This window comes from Neodiprion virginianus, chromosome 5 (assembly GCF_021901495.1).
Source record: "Neodiprion virginianus isolate iyNeoVirg1 chromosome 5, iyNeoVirg1.1, whole genome shotgun sequence".
NCBI classification, from domain to species: domain Eukaryota; kingdom Metazoa; phylum Arthropoda; class Insecta; order Hymenoptera; family Diprionidae; genus Neodiprion; species Neodiprion virginianus.
In genome coordinates, this window is record NC_060881.1 from 26,630,254 (window position 1) to 26,645,100 (window position 14,847).

The 14,847-nt window shown below is 37.4% G+C and overlaps 2 protein-coding genes and 1 non-coding gene across 8 annotated transcripts in view; 1 reads left to right on the forward strand and 2 right to left on the reverse strand.

Annotated features, from left to right (window-relative positions):
- The window catches only part of LOC124305921 (organic cation transporter protein-like), an 80,203-nt gene extending 79,779 nt beyond the window's left edge, over positions 1-424 (forward strand). For 5 of the 6 annotated variants that reach the window (XM_046765930.1, XM_046765932.1, XM_046765933.1 and 2 more), the window contains 2 exons: positions 94-230; positions 322-424. In XM_046765930.1, the coding sequence (XP_046621886.1) occupies positions 94-230; positions 322-394 (210 nt within the window). In that variant the 3' untranslated portion in view covers positions 395-424. The remainder of the gene's footprint in view (positions 1-93; positions 231-321) is intronic. The other variant, XM_046765929.1, reaches the window with a different exon arrangement.
- A 47-nt stretch (positions 425-471) lies between these two features.
- LOC124305924 (epoxide hydrolase 4-like) lies at positions 472-5,205 on the reverse strand. The gene is made up of 6 exons (XM_046765936.1): positions 4,444-5,205; positions 3,599-3,723; positions 3,222-3,497; positions 2,955-3,112; positions 2,557-2,811; positions 472-2,440 (listed from the first exon to the last, which is right to left on the reverse strand). Exons 1-6 carry the CDS (start codon positions 4,651-4,653, stop codon positions 2,262-2,264), a joined length of 1,203 nt encoding a protein of 400 aa, XP_046621892.1. The 5' UTR covers positions 4,654-5,205; the 3' UTR covers positions 472-2,261.
- Positions 5,206-6,998: 1,793 nt separating this feature from the next.
- Positions 6,999-7,080, reverse strand: Trnal-aag (transfer RNA leucine (anticodon AAG)). The gene has a single exon. It is a non-coding gene; the product is annotated as a tRNA-Leu (tRNA).
- Positions 7,081-14,847: the final 7,767 nt, after the last annotated feature.

The window sequence follows — 14,847 nt, forward strand, 5'->3', positions numbered from 1 at the left end:
CGGAAATGAATTATTATTATTATTATTATTGTTATTATTATTATTTCTTTTATAAAATTTACTTTGAAATAATTATTCCGTATGAATATACAGCACAACGTTCAGCCCTGGCTGCCTCCTCTGTTATTCGGCATAGGGCCGTTGATCGCGGCAGCCTTGTGCTTATTTTTGCCGGAAACGATGGGTTGCGAATTGCCGGAAACTATCGAGGACGGTGAAAAATTCGGCAAGTAAGTATGGCGTGTTAAGACTCGGATGCTTTTTTTTCGCCGTATTCAAAGCTTTGCCGCGGGATTTCAATCGATATGTAATATTTCTAAGATGTTTTTCAGGAAGGAAAGATCCTCTGAGTCAAGAAATACGCAACAAGTCGATGCGGAGTTACACCTCGTGAGTTAGTGAGATATTTGTGTTTTTTTTTTTTTTTTTTTTTTTTTAATAAACATTTTCCGTATTTTTTTGATTTTTCTCTCTATTTTCGACTACCTCATTCCCGTAATCATTGTCGCAATCGATCACCATTCGTCTCTGTATTCGTAGAAAGTCGTTAATTATAACAGTAGCATGTAATAATTTAACAACAAGATTATGCGGAAAGAATATTTTTAGTTAACTCGGTGTTTAATGTGTATTTTATGTTTAACATCATGCATTATATGTATATGTAAATATATACAGAAACATTCTTGAGATATAAATTTTATAAATACAATCATATACATGCGGTATAATATATATATATTTATATATATTGCATTAGATTTGTATAATTACAATTACTTTGTTTTTCTCTCGCTTCGATCCGTTATATACCTAATACTTATACGCGTATAAGTTGAGCAATATTTACTGAGCGTCATGTGATTATCTGGTACGTGTACGTAAATACGATGAGAAATGGGTATGATACGGTGGTAGAAAAAAATTTGACATAAAGAAATGACGACGTCGACCTTGGAAATGTGACAATAATGATTGCATAATTCAGGCACGCGTGAATGTGTGATTTGTAGGGTACCTCGAGGAACGAATTTCCATCAAACTTATTTAAATAAATAATAGAATATGGTTCAAATATTACAGTTAGGAAAGTACTAAAGGTATGAAAACTAAACTACGACCGTGTAAATATTTAAAACAATAACAATTATTGCTGCAAATCACGTGGTAATTGTAACATATCTAACGAAAATAAGGGTATTTTTTTGTATATAAAATTTAAACAAACAAAAGACAAAAAAAAAGAAAGAACAAACAAGCGAATAACTTTTGGATAAAATTAAACAGAAAACACGAACAGATCATCGGAATGCGTTGTTTATTACGGAATGCGGTTACTTCGACGCGGGCAAAGTGTCTGCGAGTCATTCAAATCATTATTTTATCACAACTTGAAATTCTCGAAGGAAAAAAGCCCTTACCTAGAAATAAAAGTATGAAAAAAAAAAGTTCTTTCGATCAGCGAGTTTGTTGAAATTGTTGAGAAAATTTAGTCGAGAAACGTTTAGACGAATTGACGAAAGTAGATTTTTGGGTCACTGTTACGTCACCGTTACGGGCTAGACTGTTTCGTATATTGAGAATTTCGGCCGCGGACTATATTGTGGGGGCTTCTCAACAAGCGCAGAGCTTAAACTTAACGTAATGGAATGACCTAGATTTTCTACACGTACGTCGAAAAAACGAATAGAAAAATATGTAACACTTAGAAACGAAAAATAACACTCATACAGAGTATTTAAACACAGCTACAAGTGATCTATGTAAAAATAGATAATTATATATTTACAATAACTATAGGTAAACATAATTGGACGATATATCCTGACGATTCGATTTTCTTTCCAATTTGTTTACTCACTCCAATCCATCTAATTTTCTTCCTCTTTTTAATAGTGAACTCGAAAGTTCAGAGACCAGACCTCGTATCTTTATTATCTAATCCTGAAACTCGTTTCATACCGTCGAATATTTACGAAACTACTGAGAATTTTCGCTATTCTCGAAATAATTCGAATTCGAAAAAAAAAAAGGAATGTAATTTATATTTGAGAAATTTCCAAATTTCCGATATGTCGAATAATACAAATTTCTAGTTTTCTGGGAGTTACGAAATTTTCAAAATTTATCGAATTCCCAACTTCACCCGTTGCTGTTCTTATAGAAGACAGACACTTTTCTTGTTCCTTTTTTTATCGTACCAGCGATACGAATCAACCGGTATAGAAGATTGTTCAGAATCAAACAGAATGCAAATTAGATCAAGACGGCGTTTGTCCCATGTATCGTATTTTACCTGGCAGACCATTCACCATACCGTTGGTTTTTTTATGAACAGCATCGATCATCTGATTTCCGTACTTTACTGTGCTGCTAATGGAGCCGAGCCACGATGAGACGATGTTTTTATTTGCTGTTTTCTCGACGCTTGACGGTGTGCCTTAAAAAGGACAAATCGCACGGTTAATGACGCAATTGAAATTTGGAGTATCTATGAATTTCGGTATAAGAAAAAATCAGTCCGATAATAAATCGGCTGCGACGTGAGCGATTTACCTATCAAGAATTTCAGGATCGTTTGGTTAACGATATCCGGTTTTTCCTGGTGAGGAAAATGTTGTGCATCGCAGATCACCTTCAGGCTAAATTTTTCGCAGTGCTCCGAGCTTTTTACTACGTTTTCTAACGAGACTTTTGGATCCTGGTTTCCAATTATGAGCAGCGTTCGGGTAAGGATTTGGTCCGGAGATTTTGGATTTATACGAGCGAACGGCAGGTTGCGATAATAATTTATCGCTCCTGTCCAATCCTCTGAAAATTATTCAAGTTACGTGATTACTCATTTTATAATTGGAAGAATCGACTTTCTCTGTTTTCAGTAGCTAGCCAGTTAAAAACGTGGGTTTCGATTTTGACAAATTGTACGAAATTTACGGAATTCTACGCAAGTTCACCTTTTCTGCTAAACGAATATTTGTACGCCTCGACGTAATTCTTCTCATTGTCCGTCTGGTTGATTTGTAGATGCTTGTAAGTGTCGGTTATTATCGAGAGATCTTCTTTAAGGGCGTCTATTTCCGGTAAAAATGGTAGCTGACTAAAGTGAATCCATCTAAGAAAAAAGAAGCGATTTTTCAATTACGGAACGAACAATGTAGCTGAAAATTTTTCTATCATTGTCACGAATTATGTACATTGTGAATAATAACAAATTCACTTACTTGTCGTTGAAGATACTGTCGCCGGTGAATCCTTCCCAATAAAAATTTGGATGTGGACTCGAGATTGCGACAAATTTGTACACCAATTCCTCGTGGAGAGCTACCATGTACCACCCTAGAAGTCCTCCCAAGTCGTGGCCAATTATGCTGCAATTTTTTACCCCTAGGGCTAGAATTAGTTGCTTTAGTTCGTCCAGCAAGGTTTCGATTCTGTAGGCTCTTCTGTTGGCTGGTTTATCGCTGTCGCCAAAACCCTTCAGATCCAAAGCTACGACTCTAAATTGTAGATAAAATCATCATTCTTTTTTTTACATTTCTACAAATTTCGAAAAATTTGTATTATAATTAAAATAAAAAGGAAATTCGCGGTACTTTACCTGTGGTGTTCGGCGAGCGCCGGAATTTGTTCTCTCCATGACAACCAACAGTCGGGAAATCCGTGAAGAAGGAGCAAAAGCGGTTTGTCTCGATCACCAGCTTCGACGTAGTGCAGTTTGACGCCCTGAAATTCAGTAGGTTCAATTTTAACAATCCGGCTCTCGTCGGCACGAGTAAAACGAGCCCACGTCAACGAAATTCGGCCGAACCGTTCTCGAGTTATCGCACTTCGAATTTCGCGCTCGTTGCGAATCGCCGCGACTCGCTGCAACGCTGTTCGAGCGACTCGCGCTATTCGTTCACTTAAAACTGCGATATCTCGCAAACGGTACGTCCGAAATGATCCAACGAGGGCTCGTTAGACTCCGCGTGGCGTCTGCTAGAACGTGGCGGCGTTTGTAGTTCCTTCAAGAGTAAATAATGACAAGTGTCGTTCGTTGTGTATTTGAAACCGTAAAATCCACACGGGTATAAATCAAGATCAAGATCACTCGGGGTGGTGTATCAAAGTTATTCCGACGTACATAATATCTTTGAGAAAATGCAACTCCTCGAACAACATGGTTTACGATACCGCGTAACGAACGGCTCTGAAAATTGTTGATAAATTCGTTTGTACGTGTAAAAATATGCGGGCAACAATAATGTACATTCTCTTGCGATATCTTTATCAAAGGTCACGCATTACTCGTAACCGTCGCTTGATCCCGCAACACCGATTTTTCAATGCTAATGATGCAATTGCACCGTGACATCAGGCAACGTGCAGATTATTGCAGGTACCGAACCTCAGCGTTAGCGTGAAACAAATGAAAGATGTAGGTATAAGCCTGATTCGACTAACCTTAAGCTTAACGTAGGAGTGTTTACCCAAGCTGTTATCGACCAAACATAACGGCGGATTGTCGCGTTCTTGTAGCACGAAGAATTGGTTGGGGTTCCATGCCCACTTGATGAACCTCTTTACGATTAGGTAAACACCGTAAACGAATGTCAGAAAATGTAGCTTCGTTGTTTCCCACACGGATATGTTCACTATTTTCAGATCCTCCATGACCGAAGATAACTGGCCAAACTGTTGCGCTTCGATTGGTGATGGAAAAAAAATCGAAGAATAATAAATTTTCCTCTAGAAAAAGATGATCAAAAACGTGCCGCGTCCTCGAATCCTGGCCAACTCCGTCGGCGACTTAACCTAACCTTACTAACCAAACCAATTGTGACAACAGTCCATCTAGCGATTCTATTCACACTTCGAACCCGGTTTAACGGTTAGGTTCCATCTAGGAATGGGAACGGTACACAGAATCCTTACGTACCGTCTGGTGACGCACTTTTCTAGGATTTCTTCAGTCGTAGACCGAACGAATCGACAATGTTCGTCGAGGTTCTTACCGACCGAGGTAAGCTGAGGTAACTTTTATAGAGAAGTGGTGAAAACGCTGCATTGGCTTATTCTTGAAAATCGTTCGCAATTCACTTGGACACTTTTTGATTCAATCAGCGGACGTCGTGGTCACCGTAACGGCAAGTCTGAGTTTCACTTTCACAGCTCCCAGAGAATAACGTGCACTCTTTCAACTGATTCGAGCAAACTGCGACTGGGAATTTAACACGATAGATATTTCACGGAATGCAATGTATGTGCATGACGATTACATGTGGTATGACGATGATCAAAGGTCAGAGTGTCCCGCAAGTTAATCAGAGAAACAAGTACGCTGCTTTGCATCAATATTGTATTTTGCACATCTGCAGTTGCTGATTAGTTTGAGTTTTTATACATAGTTGTTTAAACATTACTTAGTTCTTTCCTTATCGTTTCTTTCTTTTTCCTCTTGCAATAATCACGCGTTTCTCGTCCGTTGGTCCGAATGACGCGATCGCATTCCAGGTATAAAATCGATCGAATTACACGCCCAAATTTCGTGTATTCATTCTTCGTACACGTGCGCAAGTATTTGTTTCTTATCGGAGATTTCTTATCTGGAATCGTGAAACATAGTTCGTACGATTTTCGTTATCTCAACGTCTGTTTTTCCACCGTACAAGAAATTACGCTAATCTACCAATCTGCGAATCCATACTCCGTGGAAAAATTGGAGGAAACAGAGTCTCTCTTTTTAATATATATTTATTTTTACTCCGTGCAGTTGATCAATCAGAGGGATCATGGTCGCTCGCTTTTCCGGTCAATTTGTGACGTTGGCATTAAGAGAGAAGTCGTTTGGATCCATTTCATCAGTAACGAGAGCCGAAGGTCTTTTTGATCTTCTTTTAGTTAACTCAAACCAATGACCAAAGTCATTGCAACAAAAATATCAGAGCTTGTAAGAGATGATGGATCGTGGATTTCTGTATATTACAACGAGAAAACTTCGCAGAGAAACTACAGATGGGTTTTCGTTGTTTCTTTATTTTTATTTATTTTTTCTTTTTTGCGAATAAGCGCCTACTCACATGCATACGTCGGTTGCGATGTTATTACGATTACATTTCGCTTTCGTTACCTTATTAGCTTAACCGCATGGGAAAAACATAGCGTATGCAATTTGTACTTACTTTTGGAGTGGTTTAGTCATTTCCCTATATTGACAATAAAATCTCGTTCAGCCTTTTAGTCATTTAAAATATAGAAACACGAATACGTAGACTTACGATATGAGTTTTTAACTGGAACGTAGCAGGCATATTTTATTCGTTTCTTTTGCTCTCCGTCGTCTCCGTTCGCAGCTCAAATACAGTCGCCTATCGTCTCCTTGAAACTGCAGAAAGGATGACATACATATTTTACGTTTTTATCGTCCATTGCTCTTTTTCTGTTAGATTATCTCCAATCTCCTATCGACATTTTTAATTATTTGATAAATTCTAATCTATATTCAGAACCATATCCTCAGTAATAAACCACGAATACCGTATGAGGCATATAATTTGATTATTCATTTGACGATGATTTTTGATACTTTGAAGATTTTCGGATTCAAATTTTATTGTTTCAAAACCGAAAACACAAAGTTTGAAATAGAACATCGTACTCTTAGTTGAAATAACTAGCAAAATACAAATATATTATCGCGTATGATGTAGTAAAATTTTCGATAACTTACCGTCAATAGGATTATAAAGATTCTTCTTTCCCGGTGGTGAGTTTCGATAAAAAATGCCGCTGCATTATCGACGTGGTTTGTCAAGCTGGTAGCGCCACCGAAAGCTTGCAGCGCGCTTACGTAGCTTTGGAAAACGTAAATCCGACGTTCAATGTTAATTTTCATCCGTTTATTCGACATTTCTCGTTTGTTATTTTTCTATCATTTAATCCAACGTTTTTCGATTCAAATTTCGAACGTCAGATTTCGAAGAGAAGGCAGCAAAAGATGGAGGAGAAAAAAAAATACTTGGCAGCGGTGGGATTTGAACCCACGCCTCCGAGGAGACTGGTGCCTTAAACCAGCGCCTTAGACCGCTCGGCCACGCTACCACATGTTAGATACGTGAAAAAAGACACAGTAGTTTTTGAGTCATACGATATTCGAAAATCGGTAAACAGTTGCTGTATTTTCGAGAATTTAACGCTTTTCGTTTAGAAAGTGCAAGGAATGTTAACTGTACACGGATTGGAAATAAAGTGATCGGAAAACAGAAAAAAAATTCACGTTCAACTTCAAATAAGACATGTTTTTGTTTTCTTACTACACGAACAAACGACCTTTATTTATTATTTACCAAAGAGAAAACAAAAGGCAAAATTTATTACCGGTAAGTTAATAAATCGTGATTCGGTAACCACGAATCTTACGTGTTGAATAAAATAAATTCTCTCGATTACGTGGAGTAATAGAGAATATAACTGAAGTTCATGTGAAACGAAGAAAGTAATTCAGATTCATACGTAACATTATCCTTTTTTCATGCATGATATATCCGGACGATTACAGTAGGTATCGTCTTGTTGGTTATTAGAAAAGAAGAAAAAAAAAAAAAAATGTTTACCCTTTCAATTTCATATCGAAATATTCGATATCGGGAACAATGTTACATAATATAGGTACTCTGCAAATAAAATACTTATCTACGTTTATTGTCACACGTAAATATATATACGTATGTAAACACTAGTTACATGTAAGCGTCGGTGAACGATGTATAAAACAATACATATAATGTAGATATGTTTACAGGTAACGGGCGGATCCTTGAAATTTCGTATTCCCCGATGGTGCCGTGAAGTTGCGCGCATGTCTCTACAGGTATGTACTTACACCATTATACTTTATGCCTATATATATTATATATCTATATATATATATATGTATACACGTATATCGCAGCGTGGAATTTCGATCCTCGTCACGTATTCGGCCGTTCCGTTAAAGTGTCTATATATATATATATATATATATATGTACATATATGATGTACAAGCACGTGGGCTGTGTCCGTATGCATGTACGTATGCATATGTATGCATACACCCACATGTGCATGTGTAGTGCGTAGACGGGTGCGGTATGTTATACCTGTACATAGTGTAAAGTCAATGCGAAGAAGTTTTTATTTCTGTTTGTTAATTACGAATTTTTGTCATATATTTTTTTTTATTTTTCACGACGTTTAAAATTTTCTTTTTCCTCGTTTTATCCCCCCCGGTCGTCTGTCGGTTGAGTTTTTTTTTTTTTTTCCATTTTTTTTCCTTCCACCGATCCGTACAAACGCGTATTCCTTCATTTCGTACAGGAATTCGAATCTACAAAGCACGAGCTGTTGAAACAAGCAAGCATGCCTACGTAAGCTTATCGCTGCGCAGGTTTGACGGGCGAAGAGGCAGCCATTTTGTTACCACCGACGAGACTTAATGTATTCCCCTCTCATTTTGTAACCCTAGACGATGGCCGCGCATTGCTAGGTTCACGAATCATCCGTCTGGCGGTGGGTGGTGGTCGGGTGGAATGGCGGCGAGGGGGGAGGAGGGGGGGGGGGGGCACGCAACGTTAAAACGCCGACGCGAACGTACGAATTATATACCTCTACGTCACGCGCGTCCGCTTCAACGTACATGCATATGTATATGCATGCACCATATGTATATATATATACATATGTATGTATATGCATACAACAGTTATACTGCAGACGACGCAGTACGTCGCGACGTTCAATTGTGCACGATGCGGTTCTTTTTTCGCATTTTTTTTTTTTCTTTCTTCTTTCCAATTTTATTTTCTCTTTTTTCTTTTTTCTCTTACGCGTCAATTTATCGTTGCACAGGCATTAAATTTTCGCAACGGTTACAGGGAAATATAGCAGCAGTGATCGTAATCAGAGAGAATAGTAACGTATACCAGACTTTTCGGTAACGGCTAGAAAACTAATTTTTATTTTCTACCTAGAACGATATTATTCGATTGTGGTAAAAAATGAAAATAGTTAAGGACCGAACGGTAACCGGAATTAAAAATTTCACTCAGTGGGGAATTTGTCGAAGCTTAACGCTGGTATTTTCTGGTAGAAAATTATTTTTCCATGATTAAATGCTCTTGTCGATTTTTTATACATTATATATATTGTAGGGAAATTTTATACGTGATGCTAAATTGTGCAGCTCTGAATGTTCCGACGAATTACGAAACGACGGAGAAAATTTGGAAATCACGGTATATATTGTTATATACAGACACTTCAAGGACGATTTTATTCACGTTTGAAAACAATATATATATATATACATATACGGGATGTGTAGGCGGAATGATAGAAATTTTAAAATCTTGATTCCAAAGTCGGAAAAAACGTAGGGATAAAAATTCTTTCGTAAAACGAATCTTGTTTTTTTTTTTTTTTGTTGTTATTGTTTCATGTAATACTGCGCGGGGTAAAAATTGATCCGGTACAAATTAGAAGAGAAAAAAAAAAATGTCAACGAATTACCTAGAAATATTTCATTCGATTCTTGACGGCTAATCTGTTTAAATCTGTACCTACGTATACAAAAAAAAAAAAGCGACGTATATATGATATTTTACGTTTACGCACAGACAGAAAACTTTATTTTATGTTAAGAAAACATGAATGTAAACGCTGTAGATAGAAAGTATTTTTTCTGTTAAATCAAAAGTATAGAACGTCACGGATTGAAAATAATTTCGTCCGCATGATATTTTTATAATACGGGGTTTGACGGTGTGAATAAAATTTAATCCTCGTCTAGCCAGGGATTATCTTTTGTTTTTCGTAAACGAATGTGATACGTTTCGCAACTAACAATACCTAAAGTCGGGACGACCGCAAATTAAAAGTACGAAAATCTTTATTAAGATAAAGAAATAAAAATAAATAAATCATCGTACGTAAAAAATCGACTCTCGTTGATAAAGAGACGTACTTAAAAGTGCAAGTAAAAATTACAACCTTCCGTCACTTAGCATCGTAACATTTTATTTTTTGTTTATAACGCCATTGTGTTTATTTTTTCTCTCTAATATATTTGTATCATTCAACGCTAACAATCGACGCGATTGCATACACGTGTAAATAAGAATGTCATCGCGTCGAAGTTCAGCATCCAACGCCGTTTATTGTAAACGGATATTAGTCACCGTTTGTACAAAAACCCTCGCATGTTTCACAGATAGAGAATTAAGAGTTGTAATAGCTTGGCGGGGTGGGGATTTAGATTGAAAAATTATTCTTCATTCTGCACCGTCTACCTAAACGTTTCTATTTTCACTTTCAATTCTACGATGATCCGATTACACGCCCACGTGCAAGCATCTGACTTATACTCTTGTAGTTATCTGAAAGAATTTTTTTTTTTTATTTTTAATTTTTTTTTCACTCCACACTACGAGAAAAATTTACGTTTGCCTCAACGATTTTTTAACAGTAAAATTAGGTAGGTAACAAAACGGATCTAAAATAATTCATATCCAACGTAACCTGTAATCGACAGTTGAATCTGATAAGTAATTATTTTCCATCTTACAGATGGCTGGATTGGAATATTTCGCAATAAGATAATCGGAAAGGTGATTCTTGTTGCTTTCATTTGATAATATATGTTTTTGATGTTCGAATTGCGGGTCGGCAAGATATGAAGATTTTTAAACAAAAATTTTTTACCTCGTTTTTCGTAATCCTAGCAATATTAAAACAGTTTTTTTTTAAACGATACGTGTTTCACTGAATTTTTCCAGTTACTGCGACAAACGAAATTTTTCTCAGTGAGAATATAATTTTTTTGTCCAATTGAGAGCGGTCGCTTTTATTTTCTGTACCGCAGAACATGATACGTCTGGCCTAATTGCCGCGGATAAATTGATATTATGTTACCAAGCGTAGAATGTATTCTTGGAGAATTGAATGATTAATCGAGTGATTGACATAATCCGACGCTGGATTTAGCGCGTGGATTTTCACCAGCGTATCAACACCTTCGGTATCTGTAGAATTAATCATTTGACAGCACTGGTATATAGTAGCAGAAGGGGAAGCAGTCGCAGATGCTGTCGTCGTGTTGTAATAACAAGAGGAGAGAAAGAGAGAAAGACAGAGAGAGAGAGAGAGAAGCGGATAAGGCAATTAACGTACGTAGCGTAGCTCGTTAAAGAGAGGCGTTTATTTATATTTTTTCATTTTCTCTTGATTTCGAGTTTATACTTTCCTTTTTTTACCTTCTCTTCTTGATCTTCAAGTTCTTTGCCATTTATTTTTAGCTCTGATCTTGTTCTCCGAATTATAATATAAATTTTTAGTATTGGAATTTATTATTTGAATTTGAAACAGTTACTGCGCGAGGTCGAAGTGAAAGAATTCGGTTAATCTTTCTTCTCCGCTACTCACGTAGTCAGTAAAGTTAACCGCAGTTGTAACGCGATGGTAATTTGACAAAACTGAGCGAAACTCTTGCAAAGGTAACGCAAAAGGCGAAAAATACATTTCGGAGTAACACACACGAAATATTCGTGTCTTGTTTTTTCCGTCAGCACATTTATAATAAATTGTACAAAATCGTTAGGTCAATTTAAAAAACAAAATCTGTCAGAATTACCTTTCACTTTTTGTCTAATCTTCACGAATCCTGAAGTTTTCGAAGCTCTCGAATCCGAAAAACAGGTTTTTAGAAAAATGTCCGTCTGTCGGACAAATTTCCACGATCATCTCAAAAACTGCTCGATGGATAAATTTTCGACTTACAAGATTTTACAACTAAAAAATATCATGTCCCGTTAAATTTGAACTTCCGGTTCTAACGGAAATAAATCGATTTTCAATGTTGTACCGACAAACATGAACTTTTTTTTATAAATCTTTTGTTTTTCAAAAATTTTCTTTATCCTGATTCTTCTTTCAAAACTCTTTCATCTGGCTGCCGAGTCCCATCAGTTTCAGATTTTTCACTCGACCATTTTCAAGATCATCGCTGAAGTTTGTCGGACAGACCGACAGATTCATTTTTTTCCACGTTTATGAAAAGTATGTATCGCGAAAAAACTGTTTTTCCGGCTTGTCTGTTTTTCAGTTCCAGCTCTAACGGATACAGAGATTTTAAATCATTTTTGACACAGTTTCGGTATCCATTATTGAGCAATTTTCCCAACGATCTCGTCTCGAAAACGTTGGAAGCAATATTAGGCATAAAAATTCCACTCGTTATATTTCCTGCAGCCACCGAGGGTGAGTTATTTTTTATCATAATTCGCAACGATTTTCCGAGGCAAGACCGCGCGTTATTGGAATTATCTCGAACCACTCGAGGAAGTAGTTTGTTTAGTGGTTTCGGAGATAGGATCAGGATTCCAGCTCCGTTGCCCAGGCAACGTATTAATATAAAATCATGCCTGGTTGCGTCTGCGGGCTGCTCAACCGACCGATTCTCCTCTTCTCTCCATCAGCCCTCCGCTTTTAAAATATTGTTGCTGCAGTGATTCGAGAGATTTCAGATCCCAGATAGTGTCAATACGGGCGCCACTGGTCGCCGCCCAGCGATGGTGACTCGTTTAAAATAAATAAATATAAAGGAAGAGGAAGAGGAAAAAGAAGAGGAAGAAGAAAAAGTACAGGTATAGAAGATGTCGTACCTCGGAGGGTGAATTTCCACTCTGATTCACGAACAAAGAAACGGACTGATCGGGAGAAGGTGTTGAAAAAATTAAATAGGATTAGGTACTCGGCTTAACCTGTATACATTGTTTTATTCCAACGTGGTTCGGTTGTTACCAATAACTACAGTTCGATGAGATTGAGGATTGTTATTCGCAGTGTTGCCAATTTGGTGATTCTGTAGCTATACGCTGAGAAACAGTTTTGCTAACGATACCTGTTTTACCGAATTTTTCTCAGCGCAGAATTAATTTGAATCGAGTAATCCCATTTTATTGTTCGCCTACTTCTTTTGTCGATCCTCTCACCGTAGGGAGAAGCCTTGTGAATTTCCCTCCGGTTTCCCACGATCCTGTCAAAGGACAGATTTCCTCCAGTTATTCCGATTTCCGTATTTACACGTGCCTTTAATTTTCGTCGATCGAAGCCGCGGCGTGAAGAAGGTACCGTCGTCTCTTTGTCGTCGCCGCACGTTCCGCGAGTTCGAATTCGTACCCATCATGCACTGCAGTGTAGGTAACGCGGCATTGTTGTTATCGCGCTCCATTTTGTCATCCCCTTAGCTCACGTTCTGGGGGGTGGTTTTCGCCGTTGTTACCATGGAGACACGCCGTTTCCCTCGGCAGCGTCGAGGGTGGCTGTAACTCCGCGGGCATGACGTATACATACCACAGCTATAGCGCGAAGGGGAAAAAATAGCGAAGCTAAAACTTTCGAGCCTTGTCCACGTGTAAGCGTACCGTTGAACGTGATGTCGCCTACTTGTGATAATCGATGAAATTTAGTGGAATATACTTCGTATACGAAGAAGTTGACATAAGCCGGAGAAACAGTTTTCTTGCGATACTTTTCATCACCGTGAAAAGTAGTCGAGGAAATAAAGCACTAAAAACGGCCAAACTGTCGATTTTTTGAGCAGTAAGACGGATTTTAATGCGGTTTTTTGCATTCGATTCGTAAGAGCGCCTACAAACTTTGTGAACTAAATTGATTAATTAATTTTTTGAAAATGCATTATGGCATTAATAATATGCATTTTGCAAGTGCACTTCCAAGAGACACTAAATAAAAAATTTGCTACTCGGGGGTTTTTGGGGTCGCTGAACACGAATATCGATACGGCAACCGTATCCGAGGTACCTAGTGCCCAGGGTGAACGTTTCAACGTCTTTTTCTGGAATTATCTTGAGTATTATCATTTTTATCTCAATTAAAGTATATTGTTCTTAATTCAATCACAAATTCGATCACAATTTTCGCCAAAACTCTAGGAGAAGACGTTGATACTGTCCACCCTGGGCACCAGGTACCTCGGAGACGGTTGCCGTGGCGATATTCGTGTTCAGCGACCCCAAAAACCCCCGAGTAGCAAATTTTTTATTTAGTGTCTCTTGGAAGTGCACTTGCAAAATGCATATTATTAATGCCATAATGCATTTTCAAAAAATTAATTAATCAATTTAGTTCACAAAGTTTGTAGGCGCTCTTACGAAGCGAATGCAAAAAACCGCATTAAAATCCGTCTTATTGCTCAAAAAATCGACAGTCCATTGCTTTATTTCCTCGACTAAAGTGAAAGAGTCTGTCGGTATGTCCGACAAAATTCTGCGATGATCTTGAAAAAACGATCGAGTGAAAAATCTGAAACTGATAGGACTTGGCAGACGAATGAAATAGATTTGAAAGAAGAATGAGGATAGGGAAAATTTCTGAAAGACGAAAGATTTATAGATTAAAACAAAAAAAAATAAATAAGTATATGTATAAACTGGAGAAAAACATAATCCTTTACTATGACAAAGTAATAAAGAGGAAAAAGTCCATGTTTGTCAGTACAACATTGAAAATCGATTTATTTCCGTTAGAACCAGAAGTTCAAATTTAACGGGACATGATACTTTTTCATGACCAGCATTTGATTGTAAAATCTTGTAATTCGCAAATTTTTTCACCGAACCGTTTTCGAGATAATCCCGGGAGCTGGTCGGACAGACAGATATTTTTCTAAAAATCCGTTTTTCGGATTCTAGAGCTTCGAAAACTTCAAGATTCGTGGAAATTAGAAAAGGTGATTTTTGGAGGAAAAGCAATACCTTTTTTGCATCATCGAAGGTGATGAAAAGTAACAAGCGCCGTTCCGATACTTCAC